At 49.0% G+C, this 22,868-nt stretch overlaps 1 protein-coding gene across 2 annotated transcripts in view; it reads right to left on the bottom strand.

Moving 5' to 3' along the window:
* Positions 1 to 22,868, bottom strand: part of LOC144768339 (embryonic polyadenylate-binding protein-like) — a 573,566-nt gene that overhangs the window by 250,043 nt on the left and 300,655 nt on the right. For both annotated transcript variants that reach the window (XM_078651918.1, XM_078651920.1), the window contains one exon: positions 13,672 to 13,809. In XM_078651918.1, the coding sequence (XP_078508044.1) occupies positions 13,672 to 13,809 (138 nt within the window). The remainder of the gene's footprint in view (positions 1 to 13,671; positions 13,810 to 22,868) is intronic.

A 22,868-nucleotide genomic window follows, 5' to 3' on the forward strand; every position in this document is an offset into this window, starting at 1 on the left:
CTTTTTGTTTAAGATTGTTTAGGGCATGTACGTTGGACCTTCCAAGCCCTCGGTCCCCCTTCTTTGTTAATTTGCAAGCATCTACAGGTCAAGTCATAAGTACATAGGAACTTGGCAGCTTCGAACCAGTCTATGAGCTTATCAGCTCATGTGATGGGGTGAGTATGAGGGAAGCACCAGTCCTCATGACAATGTAGCCCCTTATCATCCATAAATGAAATGAGTTCTGTGGAGGCTACGGATACCAGCACCACTGGGCTGGACCAATTGCCAATGGAGTGCTCAATCCCCCCCTAACTGAAGCATCTGTGTCACTTACTCCTTGAAACTAGCTCTCACCTTATTAGATGGCCTGCAAATTGTGTTCCTCACAGCCTTGCTGACCCCAATATCAATAATACACAAATGAGTGAGCCCTGGGGTCAGTGAAAGCAAAGAGGCAACCTCCCTCAGCAATTAGCGCCAATACCTCGACTGCTCTGGGGTGAGGGAAGAGGCGGACACCTTCCACTGACCCATAAGGATCCCCTGGCCCCTGCAGGTGTAGTCACAGTCTGTCAAGATATGGCCTCAGGGTACTTGGTGGAATGGTCCACCAAGACCAGGTTGACCTTTGCCTAAGGCAGTCATGGGGTCCAATGGCCCAGTAATGTTGATGTCCACTCTTTCAAAGGGGATGCAAATGACAGATGAGGGAACCTTTAGCTTTTTCCGTGACTTTGCACTGGCCTGGCCGATCATACACAACATGCAGAATGCATCTGAAATCAACTGCATCCAGGGCCAACAAAAGTGTGCAACAAGCCTGATAAAGGTCTCGTCCTGCGCCAGATGTCCTGCCAAGGATATATCATGAGTCAAACTCAATGGAAAGACCTTGTAGCACTGAGGTAACACCAACACCCGATTGCCCCAGGGTCGGGAACCTTAGGCTCACTGTACAGGAGGTCATTCTCCCAATATATCAGGTGATCTCCAGAGGTGAACCAGCTATCTGAGCCTCAGCTTGCCATCTCAGGCCCTCAAGAGTAGTGAACTCCTTTTGAGCTCTGCAGAACTCCTCTATGGATGGCCCACCTTCCGCTTGCCAACCAGCACCTCAGGCAGTTCTCCCAAGGCAGCAATGTCCTCCCTGTAGGTTCTGGGTCATCACCCTCAGGCACAGCCTCCTCCCAGACATTGGAAGTTTCAGGGGCAGGTTTCCCACGCCCCTTGCTCTTCTTGGCAGCTACCTGGGACACTTTCCAGGCTGCCTTGACTACCCTCTCAGGCTGCATTAGGTCTTGTGGTCAGGTACACCCACTGAGGTAACCGCAACATCTCCAGGTGAAACTAAAGCACTATCACCTTCCAGATGGTCTACTCCAAGTCATTTCAAAGCAGACAATCTACAGGGATGGTGGACTCACAATTACTTTCAAGGAACCAGAGACCTCCACACCCACTCAAAGGGAAGCTAAACCACAGCGTAGTGACTCTCAGTTGGCTGCACCACAACCTAGTGCAATCTACTGAGAATTACCAGCTCTGGGAACCCCAGAGGACTCCGGACAGTAGTTATGCTAGCTCCTGGGTCTCTTATAGCCTTCACTTGCTGCCCATTGATGGTGACCCACTGCCTATACTTCGAAGTGTTGAAATGCATGTGGGCTTTTGTCACTATCTCCTTGTAACCCAGGGACACTAGGGTAAAAACTGTTCTATTCCGCCTGCCAACAGGGACAACCTCCTTCCCAAGTTCTACACTTGTTTACCTCTGTGTCTGGCCACCAGCAGGGGGCTGCCCCCTTTTAAGGCATTTTGCTTCTCCCTGGATGTGTCCATATCTGTAGCACTCATGATATTTGGGGTTGAACTTCTGTGACTTCTTTTTGGGAAACCCACTCGTCTGCTGGTCAGGGGTTGGTATTGAGTATCCTTCTTCTGAGAACTGTTTGAGGCCTTTAGATAGCTCCTTTGTTTTTTTATGCCCCCCTCCTTCTGTTGCCCAAACTATCCACGTTTTTGGGGATCTCCCAGAAATTTGGGGACACTCTGGTGCTGACCAAGGGGTCTGATTTCTGGGCAAGCTCCTTAGGTGATGTAAGCTTGCTGTCAATAGTTCTCTGCGTGACTCTGTAAAGCAAGTACTGAACATGTTCCCCTTCAAAATCAGATCATACAGACCACTGAAATCACTCACCTTACTGCCCCTCACCCAACCACTCACAGCCTTATAGGAATGATCCAAGAAATCTACCCAAAAATGACTGGGCAACTTCTGGTTATCCCTGGATTTTATGTAGAATTTCGTACAGGTGAGCTCAAATATGGAGACAAGAATGATCTTCCTTTAAGCAGACTTCGTCTGGTCCCCTACCTCACCTCCCATGTGAGTAGTGTATCCCTCCCCAATGTAGTCATGAGTTTTAGTGACTTGCCCCCCCTCCCCACCTGCCAATCCTCCTCCAGGATGCTGTGCATCCTAAGGGCTACCTCGTAGACTGAAAAGCTGACATACATCAATATCATCCCCTACCACACAGCGAGGCACCAGATCTTGGTGAATGCAGACCTCAGCACTTCACTGGACACTGCATTGCTGCCACCATTACTGGTGGACTCTAGAGAATTGTTTAGCTTTATGTTTCAGCTTCTTCAGGCTCACCTCATGAGCCAATGTCAACTTTTCCGCAGACAAGGCCCTGTCCACCTCAGCGTTATCCTTGGCTAGGTTAATTGAAAAAACAGAAGATCAATCAAAAACCAATTTAGAAAGAAAGGTCAAAAAATAAAAGAGTACATTTTAATAAATAAAATGACAAAACAAACGAAATCCAAATCAGTAGAACCGGAATGATGAATTTTTAAAAATCATTACACCGGTTCTATTGACTGGATTTAATTTGTTTTGATGTCATTTTGTATGTAATTTAGGTGCTAATTTTCATTTACAATTTTTAAATAAAAGGTCAAAGCGCCAACTACGGGTATCTGTTTGCGTAAGACCGGGGCCAAGTAAAAATATTAAGGTCGAACACTATGGAGTGCAGCTTAGATACACAGGTGGATTAGGGCCAGTCTCTGCAACCCTTCGGACTTAGTAGTGGCTGAGAAGTCGCTGTCATAGCCAGGGAGTAGTATATTAAGTCTCAGTGAATTCATTGACAATGGTGTGCAAAAGATCTGTGCAGGAAAAGCTGGATTCTCAGGCAGGGTGGGAGGGAATTAGGGAAAGTGGCAGTTAATGGGAAGCATGTTGCTGTTGAGCCATTGAAGATTTTTACCTTTGTACTTCGACAACATTGTGGAAGTCGAAAACCTACAGCGGGACCAAGCAGTAGCTGGGGCTACAAGAGGCCAGATACTGTTGCAGAGAAGTCCAGCTTAACGGAACTCAGGGTGAGCTACCACGAAGACGGGCCGATCAGCAATGCGCGTAGGGACGAACGGCTGGCAGGTAGGTCCTGGTCTTCTGTTGGTTCTTCCAGCACTTTTTGATGAACATTTTTTTAAGTCTCAACTTTTAGGGTTAGGCAGGAGCAGCAACTCCAGCACCACTTCCAACGGTCCAGGACTTGAAGGGCACTACTTAGGAGGTTAAGACACTCCATCAGAGGCCATGTGCACGCTTCAAGGCATCTGGAGCTTGTCATGTCCCTGTAGCTCGTACAGGGGGCCAGCCAACTAGTTCAAAAAAGCAGAGGAACCCTTGAACACCCAAAGGACTAGGGTTAAGACAAGAAATTAAAAATTATGTCCTCTGGGATTATTTGTTAGTTCACACTTGGTCTCATACAACCAAACCCGACTGCATACACACAACAACCACTCAAAGGTTACAGTTCGACTGGTGGATACAATGTATTGGCACAAACACTTGTTATTCATGAAGTAATGATTGTAATTTATTCAAAAATTTATTATTTTGTCAAAAGTTAAAAAAAGAATTTTTTTCAAAAGTTATAACCATTTAAATCCACAGAATCATCTTGAAAATTGTATTACAATGTAAAAAACAATTAATCACATTCACAATACTTCAAAAAATCATAACACAAGAGTTAAAACAGACAGTAATCTTGGTCATAAATCGTCACAACTCACAGTTAAACTTATACACATACACTGATGCCTTGTAGATCATCATCTAGGGCGATGTTCGTATAGATGGATTTATTTCAACAGAATAGGGCGTAGACTCGTTTCGGAGGCTTTATCTTATTCCACCTTCTTTATCAAGACAGTAATATTATGTACCTCCGTCCATTAAAAGTTTATAGGCAGGTAAAAGGTATGTCACTCTGTTATGCAATTAATCTTAATCACTGGGTTCTCCCATCCATATGAGGCTTGGAATTTTCTTAATTTGTATGAATTTCCTAAATGAGCCTGCTGTTGTGCGATAACCAGTCCCAACTTTTATGATTCCATCACTCGCATCATATATAATCTGGGCTTGTTAAAAACAATAAAGTATCCCCGATAAAGTTCGATGCATTCCTTTAAGAAGTCTGTTACTCAATACAGATTCCTTCAGATCCTTTTCAAATTAGAGCATATTGTATCTAGCTCTTGCTAAATAACAGAACCAGCGGCCCCTTAGTCCGTCCAAGTTGTTTGTGAAAGTCTTTCCAACTAGTCTTTGGAATCTCTCTGGTAGTCTGGGTTCAAGCAGCAAGGAAGGCCTCAAGTATTGCAGTCTTCTGGGGTATTGCAGTCTTCTGGGGTGGAAGGCAGGCCTCAAGCTGCAGGGCAGCCCTCTGGTGGCAATAGGGAAGTCGTCTGGAGAACAAGGCAGTCCTTCTGAAGTCTTCCAAAGGTCCCGGAGTGTGCTTAAGTTTTTTGTTTGAGGGTCCAATATTTATACCTGGTGCCAGTCTTTAAAGTGGGGGGATCTTCTAGGCTACCACCACATCTAGTTCTCCAAAGATCCTGCCTTCCCCTGTCAAGAGTTCAAGATGTCTAAGGTCACAAAACTCGAGTGGTAGTTTTTTTCTTCTGCACTCTAGGCAAGTCTCATTGAAGAGCTAGTGGGGCAGGGAACAGATCTACCCCCCCCCCAACCTGCCTACACCAAAGCTCTTGACCTCACAGTGTGGGAGGAATACATAAAGCCTAACAGTAGGTTCGTGTGATCTAGGCACCAAATGGTTAGGACGAGAAAATGCAAACTTTCAAAAAGTGGTATTTTCAGAAATAGGACTTAAAAATCAGACTTCACCCTTTTAAATGATTTTATATTAAAATGCCTTTGAGACTAAACATTATATTTCTACCTGTTCCAAAACAAATGTTAGTGCTCAAGTGTTATAAGGTAACACCATGTTATTATATGGAAGCGATAGTCCTTACAGCAGTAAAAAAAATAAAAAAAAATTAGGGGCTTTTCGGTTCCAGGACACAAAACAAAAATTGCTACTTTTCAAGTGCAATGCACCCTACCCGGGGAGCTGTTTGGGACCTACCTTAGGGGTGTCATATGTATCAAAAAGGAAGAACTCAGGCCTGGCAAAAGGATTATTTTACCAGGTCGAATTGGCAGTCTAAAACTGCACTACAGGCTACAACGGTAGGCCTTAGGTATGTTTTTAAGTGCTACTTTTGTGAATGGCACAAAGTGTGGTGCATGGCCTCTAGTAGCATTTAATGTATGGGCCCTGGGATCATGTAGAGACACTTTACTAGAAACCTATAAGAAAGGCCACCGGAATTATGCGATTGTGCGGCTGCTACATTTATGCAGGATTATTGATTTGCAGCATTTGCCACATAATCTGACATCAGCTGCATAATCTACAGATTTTAACAACAAAAAATTGTTTCTAGCTCATACTGTGCAATATTTACAAAAATGGGAGGACACGTGTTGCTGAGCTGCTGAAGGCCCTTTGCAAAGCTGGACTGCACACCTTTCTGTTGCTTACTGAGATATTTGGATGTTAAACTGGTACAAATGAGGTACAACCAATGCCCAAGAGTGTGACCAAGCTTACAAATTATGAACTAAAGAAGTAATACCATTACATAATGTTTTGCCTTTTCTTGCAGTATAAATTAGTCAACCCTGCTGCATAATTTGGGACGTTTATATTAAACAATAAACATCACAGGGTTCAGTTCCCAGCCTCACAACTAGATAAACAGGGAGGGCCGGTGCTACCCCACCTGCAGAATTATCAGGCATCATACTTGAATAATACTGTCAGAATTACTCAAGACGTAGAAGTCAGACAACTTTGTATTAATCCAGATGTTGAAAGAGACCTGCCATCTTTTTTAAAAAACAGTAAAGTTTCAGAAAGAGACTAGATATAAGGTGTTTTATGCAATGTAAAGTTGTATCAAACTTTTTGTTTAGCTCTTAGTATTCACCACTGTGCCATATTATTAATTTATTGAAGGATTGTACATTTTTAGGCCTCAAAATGCACAAGTCCACTTTGGAAATCTGGAATGCAAAGGGGTGGTTACTGAAATCTGTACTGTGCCGGGCAGCTACCTCCTGGGGTTTTCCCGGTGCAAAGTAGATAGGAGGGATGCACAGAAATAGCAGATCAAAACAACCAGGTCTTTGGAAAGCAACTAGTGACGCACAGTTTATAAGTGACTGAAAGGGAATTCCATAGTTTTGACCTAAACATGCGGAGCGCCCTTTCATGCAAGTCAAGAGGAAAGTAGGCACAGTGAACGAGGCAAGGTTCTGAGATCTCAAAGATCAAGAGGGATGATATGGCACCACCAAATCCTGAATGTAGCGTGGTCCAAGTCCCGCTTAGGTTTCATTAAGAGCAGTGATTTTATGATGGACCAAAGTTGGAAAACCTGGGAGGGGATATTACGCAAAGGGCTGAGATCTACCTGCTTGTGTTTCGTTTTATGCAGATATCAGGCTTTTTGAAAGCAATGTAATGTTTAGAGGAGTAATAAGACATATACGAGGATGAAGTGGCTACTTAAAACAAGCATTGGCATAGCCAATAGGTCTCGCTTTTGGGACCTTATAAGTATTTAGTTATGCAACACAATATCCTTGGTGCAACAACATTAACTGTTGCATGGTTAAACACTTATAATGCCCCAAAGGCGAGACCTATTGGCTATGCCAATGCTTGTATTTTTTTAAAGGACAAGCAGTGCTATCAGGCTGAGAGAGAGAGAGAGAGAGGTGTGGTCAGAGAGAGAGGGGTAGAGAGAGAGGGGAGTAGAGCGAGGGGAGTAGAGCGAGGGGAGTAGAGCGAGGGGGTGGGTAGAGGGGAGTAGAGCGAGGGGAGGAGTAGAGCGAGGGGAGTAGAGCGAGGGGAGTAGAGCGAGGGGAGTAGAGCGAGGGGAGTAGAGCGAGGGGAGTAGAGCGAGGGGAGTAGAGCGAGGGGAGTAGAGCGAGGGGAGTGGAGAGAGGGGAGTAGAGCGAGGGGAGTGGAGAGAGGGGAGTGGAGAGAGGGGTGCGGAGAGAGGGGAGTGGAGAGAGGGGTGTGGAGAGAGAGGGGTGTGGAGAGAGAGGGGTGCAGAGAGGGAGAGGAGGAAGAGAGAGAGAGGAGGAAGAGAGAGAGAGGGGGAAGAGAGAGAGAGGAGGAAGAGAGAGAGAGGAGGAAGAGAGAGAGAGGGGGAAGAGAGAGAGAGGAGGAAGAGAGAGAGAGGAGGAAGAGAGAGAGAGGAGGAAGAGAGAGAGAGGAGAAGAGAGAGAGAGGAGGAAGAGAGAGAGAGGGGGAAGAGAGAGAGGAGGAAGAGAGAGAGAGGAGGAAGAGAGAGAGAGGAGGAGAGAGAGAGAGGAGGAAGAGAGAGAGAGGAGGAAGAGAGAGAGAGGAGGAAGAGAGAGAGAGAGGAAGAGAGAGGAGAGAGGAGAGAGGAGAGAGAGAGAGAGGAGGAAGAGGAAGAGAGAGAGAGAGAGAGAGAGAGAGAGAGAGAGAGAGAGAGAGAGAGAGAGAGGGGAGAGAGAGAGAGAGAGAGAGAGAGAGAGAGAGAGAGAGAGAGAGAGAGAGAGAGGGGAGGGAGGGAGGGAGGGAGGGAGGGAGGGAGGGAGGGAGGGAGGGAGGGAGGGGGAGGGGGAGAGAGAGAGAGAGAGAGAGAGAGAGTGAGAGAGTGAGAGAGAGAGTGTGAGAGAGAGTGTGAGAGAGAGTGAGAGTGAGAGAGAGTGTGAGAGAGAGAGAGAGTGTGAGAGAGAGAGTGAGAGTGAGAGTGAGAGTGAGTGAGAGTGAGTGAGAGTGAGAGTGAGAGTGAGAGTGAGTGAGAGTGAGAGAGTGAGAGAGTGAGAGAGAGCGAGAGAGTGAGAGGGGAGAGAGAGAGAGAGAGTGAGAGAGAGAGTGAGAGAGAGAGTGAGAGAGAGAGAGTGAGAGTGGAGAGAGAGTGAGAGTGAGAGAGAGAGAGAGGGGGAGGAAGCACGTGTGTGTCGGATCAGGAAATGGCGTAGGGTCTCACCCAGAGGTAGGCAGTACGCAAAAATTAAGGGTGCCAGCGGTGAGCCACCCAGGTAGTTGCTCGGAGGATCCACTAAGGGATAGTGGATGCTACAAGTAAAGAAGCCCCATGTGAGAATCACTGCATGTAGAAAATCGCTTCACAATAAGTAGGTTCACTAATGATTGAGGAAGTGAAATCAATATGTGTTAATTATGGGGCATAAAGAAGGAAGAATTACAATTCCCCATATCAAGCTCAATGCACGTAAATATGGGCCACCATGAAGGAGGAAAAGCCAAATGAGCATCAAGAATTTGCCATTATGTAGAGAATAGGCTCACTGTAAGTAGCGCAACAAAATTCTATTAGCCATGCAACCATTTATTGTTTCCCAGTTGCCAAAACACCGCCCGTCTGCTTCCTCTCCCCGGACTGGTTTGTTCCTCGGTCACGCTCACGGCACAACCTCCCGGAAGAACCACTAACACCTAAACTGCCCTAATTAAGGCCCTGCAGGCAAGAGGAGTGGTAGGGTATTGAAAAGGGAAACGAAGATAAGAGGGAAAGAAAGGGGTGGACGAAAAGGAAGCCCGTTAATGGGAGCGGAGAGCAGAGACGAGGGGGAGAAGAAAGGGAAGGATGGAGAAAGAAATGCGGCAGGAGAAGAGTTAAAGCAGGGTGGAGTTGGACCAGAGGATCGGAGAAGAGACGCCTCTCGGAACCCACCTTGCTAAGTCACGGTCGAGCATCATCTCAGCTCTAAGACGCCATAGAAGAAATGTTTACATTTTTAAAGTGTTACATGTGGCAAAGCAGCTGTGTTTTAATTCCGGAATGGAAATAAAGTCAGCAGATTTGCACCTAAAACCCAACTTCGGGTGGGAAAGGGGGGGTGAGCGGAAGGGGCGCTGGGATACTCTTTGGAAGAATGTGGGCACAGGCTTCTTTAGATCCTAGTCAGAATTACCCGTGGGCATTCCCTTCCTTTCTGGACTGGAACAATACACAGCCTGGAGGGTCATTTTCCGGGAATTTAAAATGCACTGAGCCATTTGGTCCTGGAATAGAAGACTTAACAACTTGCTGTTTAAGTATATTTCTGTAGTTAATTAGTTTGCATAAACCATTTCGCAGCACATAGCACAATTCTATACGTTGTAAAATGGAATATCGGTACAGGAGACAACTCTTGCAGCTGGGCGGGCTTGAGTCTTGAAGATTTAAGCAAGTGACAGGTGTGTGGGTGTGTGTGTGGGGGGAGGGGGTGCAAGCGAGATCTAAGCAGCAGCTGTTTGCTCTTCTTCAAAGCACACACACTCGTGCTTGTGGCGCGCCGCTGCGCACTCCTGCAAGCCGTATGCCACCGAGAGCAGCGGATTTCGCTATTTTCTTCGATGAAAAAGTGAAATCACTTGTGGATCAGGTCGCTCATCCTACCCCTCCAGAGGAGCGCAAATCCTTAGCCATTTGGCAGAGCTTTGACCCCATATCTGAAGATGCCCTTCTCAAGTGCATACGAGAAACGAAGCCCTCCAACCATTCTCTCGACCCTATCCCCAGTGCCATCGCCATTGACTTCTATACCCATTCCCTCTCCTATTGGACCACTCTGATCAACCTCTCCCTCCGGCAAGGCTCCCTTCCTGCCTCCTTCAAAACTGGGCAGGTCAACCCTCTTCTTAAAAAACCCACTGCTGATGCGAATGACCTCAACAACTTCCGCCCCATCACTAACCTTCCCTTTCTTGCGAAGATCACAGAAAGATGTGTAGCAAAACAACTCTCTCGTCATATCAAGGACAATGATCTTCTTGACAACTGTCAGTCCGACTTCATCCAAAACTGCAGCACTGAAACAGCCCTACTGCAAGTGGTTGATGACGCGTTGAGGATTCTCGATTCAGGGGGGTCCTGTCTTCTAATTCTCCTTGACCTTTCCGCAGCCTTTGACACTGTCAATCACAACACCCTCCTCAATATCTTAAACAGAGAATGGGCATGGATGGCACTGTGCTTAAATGGTTTGCATCCTTCCTTTCTGACAGATCCCAAATGATCAAAATAGCGAACAGTCTTTCACCTCCTGTGGCGGTAGGTCAAGGTGTTCCCCAAGGCTCGATACTTGCTCCCACATTGTTCAATCTCTATTGAGAACCACTGGGAAATCTCCTAAGTAAATCCGGGATTCACTATCATCTCTATGCTGACGACACTCAACTCTACCTCAAGATTGCCTCTACTCACGATCTCTCCATCCTAAGCTCCACTCTCGACTCCATTCAAAACTGGATGTCATCTCATCAACTGATTCTGAATCCCTCCAAAACTGAATTCCTCCTGTTCTCCTCCTCACTCTCCCCTCCCCCGGTTCAATCATGGATGGATCAGATGAATCTACTAAACAATAAACCCATCATTGTTGACAGCGCCAAATCCCTTGGTGTCATACTAGACAAAAAACTCAATCTAATTCCCCACATCAATTCCATTGCAAAATCTGCTCGATACCAACTGCGCCTTCTTTGGGGAATCCGTCGCTTCTTCCCGGAGCGGGACCTTATAACCCTGGTGCAATCACTGGTCCTCTCCAGACTCGACTACTGCAATTCTCTTCTTACTGGCCTCCCCAAATCCCACTTGTCCCCACTTAAGTCTGTTTTCCACTCAGCAGCTCGTTTCATTTATGGGGCCAAAAGAAGCAATCACATCACACCGATGTTATCTACCCTCCGCTGGCTTCCCTTTGAGGCTAGAGCTATCTACAAGACCGCTTGGATCACCCACAAAGCCTTGCACTCCTCCTCTCCTCGCTACCTGGCGAATAAACTGAAACTCTCTGGAGGTTCTAGACCTTCACGCGATGCGGAGAATCTACTGCTTGAACCTCCCACTTTCAAGAAGGAAAGAACGATGGCCCAATCCTTTTCAGGCAACGCAGTGAGAATCTGGAACTCATTCCCCCCTCAGCTCCGGACCACCGCCTCCTCCCAGGCCTTTAAAAGGGACCTCAAAGTTCTCCTCCTCCAGAGACACCTCCAAAAGTAACTCGCGTCCTCTCTTTTATCCGAAGGAAGACCTCCCACTACTGAAGATTTCTACTTTCCATGACCTTGGAAGTGCCTTCCCAGTATGTTCTTATGGTTAGAGTGTTTGCCTTTTATTGCAGTATTATCCATGTACTTGTGTTGGGTACCCTCTTGCAACTTGCACACACCACTTCGCCCCTGTAACACACGGTTTGCTTCCTCTCACATGTTTTTTACCTTTGATACTTGCACAAGTGCCACCTTTGCCTACGTAACGTTTGTTCTTGTGCCCGAGTGTCTAGCATATATTGCAGTATTATACCTCAAATTATACTTTGTTTTCTCTTGTAGCCTGCACACTTGTCACTTTTTCCTCCTGTGCACTTTTTACTACCTCATGTATTTTTGGTTGCTCACAATTTTTACTACCTCATGTATTTTTGTTTGCTCACAATTATCACTTTACCGTATGTAACGTAACGTTTGCTTTTGCAATTTTTTGTTCGTGTAATGTTCTCAGTTTGTTTCATTTCTGTTCCTATTGTGAAGCGCTCTGACGCCTTCGGGTAAAGTCCGCGCTATATAAAATTGCATAAATAAAATAAATAAATAAAATAAAACCGAAGGCACAAGTATGTGCTTGGAAAAAGAGCTGTATGGCGGCTAAAGATCTCCTATGCACCGTATGCGTGCTGCGTAGGCGAGACCTAAACAAACTATCAGGGGTAGACATTGGTACAGGGCGGCACAACAGAATAACAGTTCATCAATGATCTCTTAACTCCTAGACAACATTTACAGAACTACAAACAGCAAGAGAACTCTAAGTGAATGGCAATTCATCTCCGGGATGGGTCACAAACCCCTAAAAGAATGTTTTTTTGTTAAGCTGCTTAGCGTTTTATAGCCCACATACTTTACACAGGATGTTTCAGGCAATACCAGATCAGCGTTTTCGGTGTCAAACAGAGGACTCTGGGTTGGTTACATAACTTATACCAAAATGTATAAAGTGCTGAACATGTAAAAAAGATATTTCAAGAACGTTGAAAAAGTATGCGGGTCGTAATTGAGCCAGAAACCACGTTAATATGATTTAGATATTGATGTAATACTAGTAATTTGAGCAAACAGGCTCAATATTTTAATTGTATTGCTATGTCTGTCGCCCGTCTTGGATAGTACAATGCTAGAAATCTAAAAACGTTCCAACGTTTGAACATTAGTAATGAAAATGACAAGAATTTGAATTTTTGAGTATGCATAAGCATAGCGATCCAGGAGCTTGCCCACGTTCTTGACCGTTTGAAAAGCCTTTGATCACTATGAGCACAATGCACTTTGCTAAGTAGTATAGAGTGGAAAGTATGTTTGGGAGTGATAACAGAAGTGAGAAATGATTGTTAGCTTTTTCAGCAGGTGATTAAAAGGCTTTCAATGTCTTCCAAGGTTAACATTTTGCTGAAAAGCACTTTATTGAAGATTATTTGGGGGGGGTGAATAAACTAAGGTGTAGTTAATGTAGGTATTCTAGAGCAAAGTAGCACTTTAATACAAAGTTGGTTATATATGTGATCTGTTTTTAATTATTGGAAGATGTTGAAGTGATTCCATTGACATTATTAGCACCAAATGTAATCATTGACATTTTTAATGAAGGATTTATGTACATGAATGAGGTTACTGTTAAGCACTCTTGCACTTTAATCCATAAGAAAGATGCTAACGCTCTAACATGCTCTGTAGTCTAATTCAAGATATCATCTGCTTAATGATCTGTTCATTAGTATGGATGGACTTTAAGAAAATGTACATACTTACAAAGTGTGGAGTTTTTGTTCCTATCACTCTGCTAAAAAAAACTATACATTGTTTTATGAAAGTTTATACAATATCCGCAAAACAAAATACAAAAAAATAATAAAATCACTCAATATGAGAGAGCACTTAAAATCAACGTTATAGGGTGCAGAAAAAAGTGAATACACACCAAGACACTAAAGTGGGTGCTATATTGCTCCGGTGGAGGTATTGTGGCTTCATTTCCAGTGCCAAGTGGAGCCAGGACCCCCCTGCAGGTGCAGGAGAGCTGTGGCAGAAGTTTCTAGATTCATTCTGATGCCTGGGATATGCATATGTTAAGGAATCTCCAGGTTGAAGTGTCAATCCGAATTAGTCTACTAGATGTTCTAAGCAGTAAAGTGCAAATTACTAAACTGAACAACTTACATCAGATCATAAAAGTATATTTTTTTGTTTAAATATCTACCTGATATCTGCTAATCCTTTCCTGCTTGATGACTTCAAACTTGCGCTTCAGTTCACTCTGACGTTCTAGCTTCTTCTGAGCTCTGCCTACGTAGACCACTCGACCATTTATCTCTTTTCCATTCATTTCAGCTACAGCCTGGGGGAGACCGAAAGTAAGTCTTAGCTTCCATTGACCAAACGTGGCAATAAGTTTAAAAAAGTCATCTAACCATGCCGTTGTACTCAGTTTTTGAACATGCCTATATAAAGAAGAATTCTATAGTCCTAAGATTTTTTTTAAATGGTTCCATGCCCAAACATTTTAAACTACTTCAAAATGATTGATAACGATACTTCTAAAATATAGTTTGTTACAGTGAAGTAAACAGTGTTAAAGTGATGGCTTGGCATTGTAGCCTCACTGCTAGACGCAGGCTTAAAAAATATATATATACACCACAATGAATTTACCATATTTATTATAATGTAACAGCGCCTTACAAAACTATCACATATCTATGTTACAATTTAAAGGGAGTTTGTTATTTTGGCTAAGGCAGACTTACTGACTTTGTTCAGAACACAAACATATAAAAAGTCGGACTGTTGGCTTTATCAAGGGGCCAGCATACCAACATATACAAAGCAGACATTGTATTTGTATTTGTAAAAAAAGAAGAAAAAAAACACAACAAAACACCAATATGTTACAATCAAATGTATATTTCATTAAATCACATACTACAAAGTTTAATAAAAGTGAATGTCATAAGATTGTTAAAGTCATATTTAAAAATAAAAAGTGAGACTTTCAAAATTTTAAGCCTATGAAAAGCAGTCCTGCACATATACAGTCACAGGGAGCAACTTGTCTGATCAGATTTTAGCTTGGCGACAGAAATAGAGGTCGGAAGCAACTGGTTAACAGGTAACAAAGGTCGCCCAAAAAGATAGCACTGCTTCCTCCATAGGATCGACCACAATTTAAGAATGCTTACAACAAAGAGTCCCTGGTGCGAAGTGCTTTTTAAGTTGTACAGGTGAGAGGTGCTTTTTTTGATCTATTACGACTTTTTGTCTCTGGCTGTAACCACACAATGTAATTGAAGCCAGTCTTCTGAATACCAAGACAAACTCCACACTGAGTCCTGGGAGAACAATGGTGCTAAATGCACAAGTTACTTACCTTTAGTAACGATAGTTAGTGATCGATTCCTTACCTTAGAATATCCCCAGGCGTCAGACTGGATCCAGAAAGTTTTTGTCAGCAGTACCCCAGCATGTCGGTAGGTGGCGTCTTGTGGCTCTGTGTCCGTCGTCGTGGTCACCGGGATGACGTCGTGGGCGCTACTTAGACACCGCCCATGCGAACTGACGTCAGTTCTGTACACGACTTTCCGCGCCAGGTACGCAGAGCCATGCAAGATACGGACCACTGGTGCATTAAAAACTAGGGCCCTGAAAGGGATGACGACCCTAGAAATCAGTTCGCAGAACGGGGAGGATGGGTGGGGCGGTAAGGAATCCATCACTAACTAATGTTTCTTACATAGTTACCGAAGGTAAGTAACCTGTGCATCTGAAAGAAACACATTAATGATAGATTCCTTACCTTGGAATAGATACCCCAGGAATATCAACCCCGGTGGAGGGTCTGCGAACTAAGATCACACCAGAAAGTCTCGGAGAACAGAATAGTCAAAAAAGCGGTCTCTCTGGACTTGGCAGTAATGTTTGGTAAATGTGTGCAACAAAGCCCACATGACTGCCTGACAAATGTCTTGCAGGGGGACACCACGTCACAGTGCAGTAGGGGCTGCAGTTGCTCTAGTGGAGTGAGCACGCAGCTCCACCAGAGGCTCCTTTTTAGCCAAAGAGTAGCAGGCTTTGATGCACAAGACAACCCAGCAGGAGACAGTCCTCTTGCCCACCGCCCAACCTTTCTTGGTGCCAACATAGCCAACAAAGAGTTGGTCATCCACCCGGAACAGTTGTGTGGTTGATATAGAATGAAAGCACACGTTTTGGGTCCAGACGGTGGAGCCTCTCTTCCTCTCTGGAAGGATGCGGAAAAAAATTGGGCAAGGTCCATTACCTTGCCCAAGGTGAAAGGCCGTAACAACTTAGAAAGGAAGGACGGGGCCTGAACACAACCTTTCCGGAAGGACCGATAGAAAGGGAGGCTTACAGGAAAGAGCCTGGAGCTCACTCGCTCGCCTAGCGGAGGTGATGGCCACCAGGAAGGCAGTCTTCAAGGTCAAGAGACAAAGAGGACAGTTGTGGAGCGGCTCAAAGGGAGCGCACATCAAGTATGTAAGAACCAGATTCAAGTCCCACTGTGGCATCACGAAAGAAATAAGAGGAAAAAGGTGTGTAATGCCTTTGAGAAATCGATTTACAACCGGGAACTTGAAAAGAGAGGGCTGATCGGGGAGCCTGAGAAAGGCTGAAATAGCAAAAAGATAGCCTTTTATAGTGCCCAGAGCAGAGCCCTGCTGGCCCAAAGAAAAGAACAAAAGATCCTCAGAAAGTGGGGCAGAAAGGGGATCCAATCAATCAATCAATCAATGACATTTATAAAGCGCGCTACATACCCGTAGGGTCTCAAGGCGCTGGGGGGGGGGGGGGAAGGGGAAGCCGCTACTGCTCGAACAGCCAGGTCTTCAGCTTCTTCCTGAAGGAGAGGTGGTCTTGGGTCAGGCGCAGGTCGGTCGGGAGGGAGTTCCAGGTCTTGGCGGCCAGGTAGGAGAAGGACCTTCCTCCTGTGGTCGCTCTTCGGATGCGGGGGACGGCGGCGAGGGCGTGGTTGGCTGATCGGAGGTGGCGTTTGGGAGCGTAGAAGTTGACTCGGCTGTTGAGGTAGCTCGGGCCTTGGTCGTGTAGGGCTTTGTGTGCGTGGGTGAGGAGGCGGAAGGTGATTCTTTTGTTGACGGGGAGCCAGTGAAGGTCCCTCAGATGTCCGGAGATGTGGCTGGTTCGTGGGATGTCGAGGATGAGTCTGGCTGAGGCGTTCTGGATCCGCTGGAGTCTCTTCTGGAGCTTGGCGGTGGTGCCGGCGTAGAGGGCGTTGCCGTAGTCCAGTCGGCTGGTGACGAGGGCCTGGGTGACGGTCTTCCTGGTCTCGGTGGGGATCCACCAGAAGATCTTCCGTAGCATGCGTAGGATGTTGAAGCATGCCGAGGAGACGTTGTTGACTTGCCTGGTCATGGAGAGGGAGGAGTCCAGGGTGAAGCCCAGGTTGCGTGCATGGTCTGTCGGTTTGGGTGCGGTGCCCAGGGCGGGAGGCCACCAGGAGTCGTCCCAGGCGGAAGGAGAGGAGCCCAGGATGAGGACTTCCGTCTTGTCCGAGTTCAGTTTCAGGCGGCTGGTCGTCATCCACTCGGCAACCTCTTTCATCCCTTCGTGCAGGTTGGCTCTGGCGGCGGCGGGGTCGTTGGTCAAGGAGAGGATCAGCTGGGTGTCGTCGGCGTAGGAGATTATGTTGAGGTTGTGTTTGCGTACGATGGCCGCGAGGGGGCTCATGTAGACGTTGAAGAGGGTGGGGCTCAGAGATGATCCTTGGGGGACGCCGCAGATGACTTCGGAGGCCTCTGACTTGTACGGTGGTAGGCGGACTCTCTGTGTTCTCCCGTCGAGGAAGGAGATGATCCATTCCAGCGCCTTGTCCTGGATTCCGACGTAGCCGAGGCGCCGTACTAGGGTGCGGTGGCAGACCGTGTCGAAAGCCGCGGAGAGGTCCAGGAGGATGAGGGCCGCTGTTTCTCCGTTGTCCATCAGGGCTCGGATGTCATCGGTGGCGGCGATGAGGGCGGTCTCGGTGCTGTGGTTGGCTCTGAAGCCGGACTGTGAGGGGTCGAGGGATCCGTTCGTCTCGAGGAAGGCGGCCATCTGCTTGTTGACGGTCTTCTCGATGACTTTGGCTGGAAACGGGAGGAGCGAGATGGGGCGGTAATTCTTGAGGTCGGTGGGGTCCGCTGTTGGTTTCTTGAGCAGAGCGCTGAGTTCGGCGTGTTTCCAGCTTTCGGGGAAGATGGTGGTGTCGAAGGATGTGTTGATGATGTCTCGCAGGTGGGGTGCGATGACGGCGTCGGCCTTGTTGAAGACGTGGTGAGGGCAGGGGTCGGTCGGTGATCCGGAGTGGATGGAGTTCATCGTGCGGATGGTGTCTTCGGTGCTGATCGGGGTCCAGGCGTGGAGGGTGGTGGTGGGGGGAGGTTGTTCGGTCGTGGTGTGCGTAGGTTGGTTGTTGAAGCTGTTGTGTATATCCGCGATCTTGTTGTGGAAGTATGAAGCCAGGGAGTTGCAGAGGTCTTGTGATGGGGTGATGTCGTTGTTTCCTGCGCTGGGGTTGGAGAGCTCTTTGACGATGTTGAAGAGTTCCTTGCAGTTGTGTGCGTTGTTGTCCAACCGGTCCTTGAATGCTGTTTTCTTGGCGGCGCGGATCAGCTGGTGGTGTTTCCGGGTGGCAAGTTTGTAGGAGGTCCTGTTGTCCGGTGTTGGTTCCCTTTTCCAGACTCTCGAGGGCTCGGCAGTTCTTCTTGGAGCTCTTGAGTTCGTCGGTGAACCATGGGGCTTTCTTGCTGCCGGGTCTGCTGGGCGGGGTCCTCAGTGGGGCGAGTTCGTCCGCGCAGTTGCTGATCCACTTCGTGAGGTTGTCGGCGGCCTGGCTGGGGTTCGCTGAGCTGGCAGGAGGGTGCTGGCTCAGGGAGGTGGCGAGCTGGTCTGCTGTGATCTTGTTCCAGCTTCTGCGGGCGGCCTGTTGGTGGTGGTGGAGGGTCGTTGTTTTCTTGAAGGTGAAGTGGACGCAGCTGTGGTCCGTCCATTGAAGCTCTGTGGCGTGGCTGAAGTCGATGTCCTTGCTGGATGAGAAGACAGCGTCGAGTGTGTGTCCGGCGAGGTGGGTGGGGGTGGACACCAGTTGCTTGAGTCCCAGGTTGGCGAGGTTGTCGAGCAGGGTGCTGGTGTTGCGGTCGTTGTTGTTCTCCAGATGGAAGTTGAGGTCTCCCAGGAGGATGTAGTCAGCGGAGGGGAGGGCATGCGGGCTGACGAAGTCGGCGATGTCCTCGCTGAATTGTGTGCGTGGGCCAGGGGGTCGGTAGATCAGAGTGCCTCTGAGGGTGGTGTTCGGGTTGGTGTGGATCTGGAAATGCAGGTGTTCGGCGCTGGTCAGGGAGTTGTCGGTGCTGGTCGTGAGACGGATGGTGTTCCTGTGGATGATGGCGATGCCTCCTCCCATCTGGTTGGCGTTTCGGTCCCTCCGGACGATCTTGTAGCCTTCTGGGATGGCGATGGCGATGTCGGGAGCTGAAGAGGCGTTCATCCAGGTCTCCGTGAGGAAGGCAACGTCTGGAGCTGTGGTGTCGAGGAGGTTCCAGAGTTCGATGGCGTGTCTGTGGACGGAGCGGGTGTTGAGCAGGATGCACTTGAGGTGGGTGCTGCTGGTGTTCGGCTTGGCGGGTGCTGGTGCGAGGCTGGTCCGGGTGCAGGTGAACTTGCAGGCGTGGCAGCTGAAGGGTCCGTGGGTTCGTCGTGGAGAGGCTTGATGGCAATCTGGGAGTCGGCCGGTGTTGAGTGCGGTGAGGGTGGCGGCGGAGTACGTCAGGCGGGTCGGTCGGGGTCTTCGGGGGCCAGGGGTCCTGGCGCTGGTCGCGATCCGGTCGCGGACGGGCGCAGACGGGCTTACCTTTGGCGCGCCTTCGGCGCACAATCGGCGCGCCCGCTGCGCGTGACCGCTGCGCGTTCGCACGGTCGCCATTTAAGGCGAAGTGCGCGGGTGGGCGGAGTAGCTGGGAGGCGGGAGCGGGGAGGGTACAGAATAGAAAAAGGGGCGGGGCAAAGCGGCGGTGGCGGGAAGGGAGGGCGGAGGGCGGCGAGGTAGGCGGGCAGCAAGGAAGGAAACCACAACACGGGGGAAGTAACAAGTTAAACAGAACGGGCACAATATATCAGCAAAACAAGGAAAACAAGGAAAGAAAAGTTATAAAACAGGCACAAATGTTAGGCAAGACAAAGGCAAAAACAGCCGCAGCGGCGCCCGCCGGCAATCGGCCGAACGAGGCAGCAGCGACACAGGGGCAGGCAAGGGGCACACGCAGCAGCTGGTGGCCGTGCGGCGCGGGGGTGTCCCACAAGTGGGTCACACTCACCTGCGTCGCACGGTCGCCATTTAAGGCCAAGTGCGCGGGTGGGCGGAGCAGCTGGGAGGCGGGAGCGGGGAGGGTACAGAATAGAAAAAGGGGCGGGGCAAAGCGGCGGTGGCGGGAAGGGAGGGCGGAGGGCGGCGAGGTAGGCGGGCAGCAAGGAAGGAAACCACAACACGGGGGAAGTAACAAGTTAAACAGAACGGGCACAATATATCAGCAAAACAAGGAAAACAAGGAAAGAAAAGTTATAAAACAGGCACAAATGTTAGGCAAGACAAAGGCAAAAACAGCCGCAGCGGCGCCCGCCGGCAATCGGCCGAACGAGGCAGCAGCGACACAGGGGCAGGCAAGGGGCACACGCAGCAGCTGGTGGCCGTGCGGCGCGGGGGTGTCCCACAAGTGGGTCACACTCACCTGCGTCGCACGGTCGCCATTTAAGGCCAAGTGCGCGGGTGGGCGGAGCAGCTGGGAGCGGGGAGGGTACAGAATAGAAAAAGGGGCGGGGCAAAGCGGCGGTGGCGGGAAGGGAGGGCGGAGGGCGGCGAGGTAGGCGGGCAGCAAGGAAGGAAACCACAACACGGGGGAAGTAACAAGTTAAACAGAACGGGCACAATATATCAGCAAAACAAGGAAAACAAGGAAAGAAAAGTTATAAAACAGGCACAAATGTTAGGCAAGACAAAGGCAAAAACAGCCGCAGCGGCGCCCGCCGGCAATCGGCCGAACGAGGCAGCAGCGACACAGGGGCAGGCAAGGGGCACACGCAGCAGCTGGTGGCCGTGCGGCGCGGGGGTGTCCCACAAGTGGATCCACAGCCTTTGCTGTGCACCATGCCACAAATTTGTTCCACCTGCTGGCGTATACCACTTTAGTAGAGGGACACCTGCCTGCCAGAATGACATCACAAACTTCAGGAGGCAAGTCGAAAGGAATCAACTGCCGCCGCTCAATCTCCACGCAAAGAGGTGGAGGCTGGACCGTTTCGGGTGGAGGACCGTCCCCTGTGGCTGCGACAGAAGATCCTCCGAAGAGGCAGTCTCATCGGGGGATCTACGCTCATACTGAGTAGCTTGGGATACCAAACTCTTCGAGCCCAATCCGGGGCCACAAGAATGACTTGAGCCAGATTGCGTCTGATCTTTAGCACTCTGGGTAGAAGTGGTATAGGCGGAAAGGCATACAGCAGACCGCAACTCCAATCGCGACGAAAATTGTTGCCGAGCGAGTGCTGCCTTGGAAATTCCAACGCGCAGAACTGATGGCATTGAGCATTCTCTGCGGTGGTGAATAGATCTAACCAAGGCTCTACCCAATGCTGAAAGAGACCATGCGCCACCTCAGAGTAAATACGCCATTCATGTTCCATCATGCACCTGCGGCTGAGTTAATCCGCCCTGGCGTTCAGTGAACCTGCCAGGTGTTGAACCAGCAGGAAAATGCCCTGATGTTCCAGCCATGTCCAAAAGCGCAAAGCCTCCTGACATAGGGTCCACGATCCCACTCAGCCTGGCTTGTTTCAGTACCACATGGCAGTGGTGTTGTCTGTGAACACCTGCACTACACTCTCCTTGTGCAGGGGGAAGGAATGCCTTCAGTGCAAGTCGTATCTCCCGAAGCTCCAGAAGGTTGATATGGAGCATGGACTCCGTCGGACACCAGAGGCCTCTGAACTCCGCCTCTCCCATGTGGCCACCCCATCCCAGGAGGGACGCATCCGTCACTACAGTGAACTCCGGTTGGGGAAGGGAGAGGGATCTGCCGTCGACCCAATGCTGGTCCGTGAGCCACCACTGCAACTGTCTTGCAGTGCCCTCTGAAATCTGGATGTAATCGGACAGGTTACCCTGATGCTGCGCCCACTGGAACTTCAGGTCCCACTGCAGAGCCCTCATATGCCAACGGGCATGATTGATCAGCAGGATGTAGGAGGCCATGAGGCCCAGCAGCCTCAGGGTCACCCTGACTGATACCCGGGATAAGGGCTGAAAGATCGGAATCAGAGCCAGAATATCCTGGAGTCGCTGTTCGGGAGGATAGACCTGAAACTGCGCCGTGTCCAGAACTGCTCTGATGAAAAGGAGCTTCTGAGAAGGAATCAGGTGCCACTACGGCACATTGATGGAGAACCCCAGCGAATGCAGGAGGTCGGCCATAGTCTGGAGGTGGGAAATGACTGCCTGGGGCGAGCCCGCCTTCAACAACCAGTCGTCGAGATAGGTGAAGACTGAAACCCCTGATCTGCGCAGATGAGCTGCGTCCACCGCCATCACTTTCGTGAACACCCGAGGGGCACTAGTAAGGCCAAAGGGGAGCACGGTAAACTGAAAATGCTCGTGGCCTACCGTGAACCGCAGGTAACGCCGGTGGGCCCGCAGGACTGGGATGTGGAAGTAAGCATCCTGCAAGCCCAGCACTACCATCCAGTCTTGTGGGTCGAGAGCAGATGAGACCTGAGCCAACGTGAGCATCTTGAAGTTCTCTTTACGGAGGAAGCAATTTACATTCTGGAGGTCTAAGATAGGATGCAGGCCCTTGTCCTTCGTTGGCACCAGAAAGTAGTGGGAATAGCACCCACGAGCTACTTCTGGCGTCTGAAAGCGCTCGATGGACCCCTAGGCCAAGAGGGCCGCAACTTCCTGCTGAAGCACCAAGTGATCTACCGACATGTGGTGGTACTGAGGCTGCATGGCTGGAGGAGTAGTGTGAGCAGCTCCTCCGGACTATCTTTAAAACCCACCTGTCCGATGTGATAGTGCACCAGTGGGGGAGGTGATGGCACATCCTTCCGCCCACTGGCATCGGATGGGCCTGAAAGCTCGGACTAGGAAGGTTTAGATTCAGAAGTAGCTGGGGTGGAGGTGGACTGACCCGCCCGCTGGCCCCTCGGTCCGCCACGGTGGAACCCGCGTCTGCGGCAGTGCTGGGATTGTTGTTGCGCAGGCTTGTGGCTCTGTTGCAAACGCTGCAAGCGCCTCTTCCTGAGCCACAAAAGGAGCGAAAAGCAGACGGCGGAGAAGGGCAGACTGCGGAGAGTCCTAAGGACTTGGCCGTAGCCCGCGCGTCCTTGAATCTC

This window comes from Lissotriton helveticus, chromosome 7 (assembly GCF_964261635.1).
Source record: "Lissotriton helveticus chromosome 7, aLisHel1.1, whole genome shotgun sequence".
Taxonomy (NCBI): domain Eukaryota; kingdom Metazoa; phylum Chordata; class Amphibia; order Caudata; family Salamandridae; genus Lissotriton; species Lissotriton helveticus.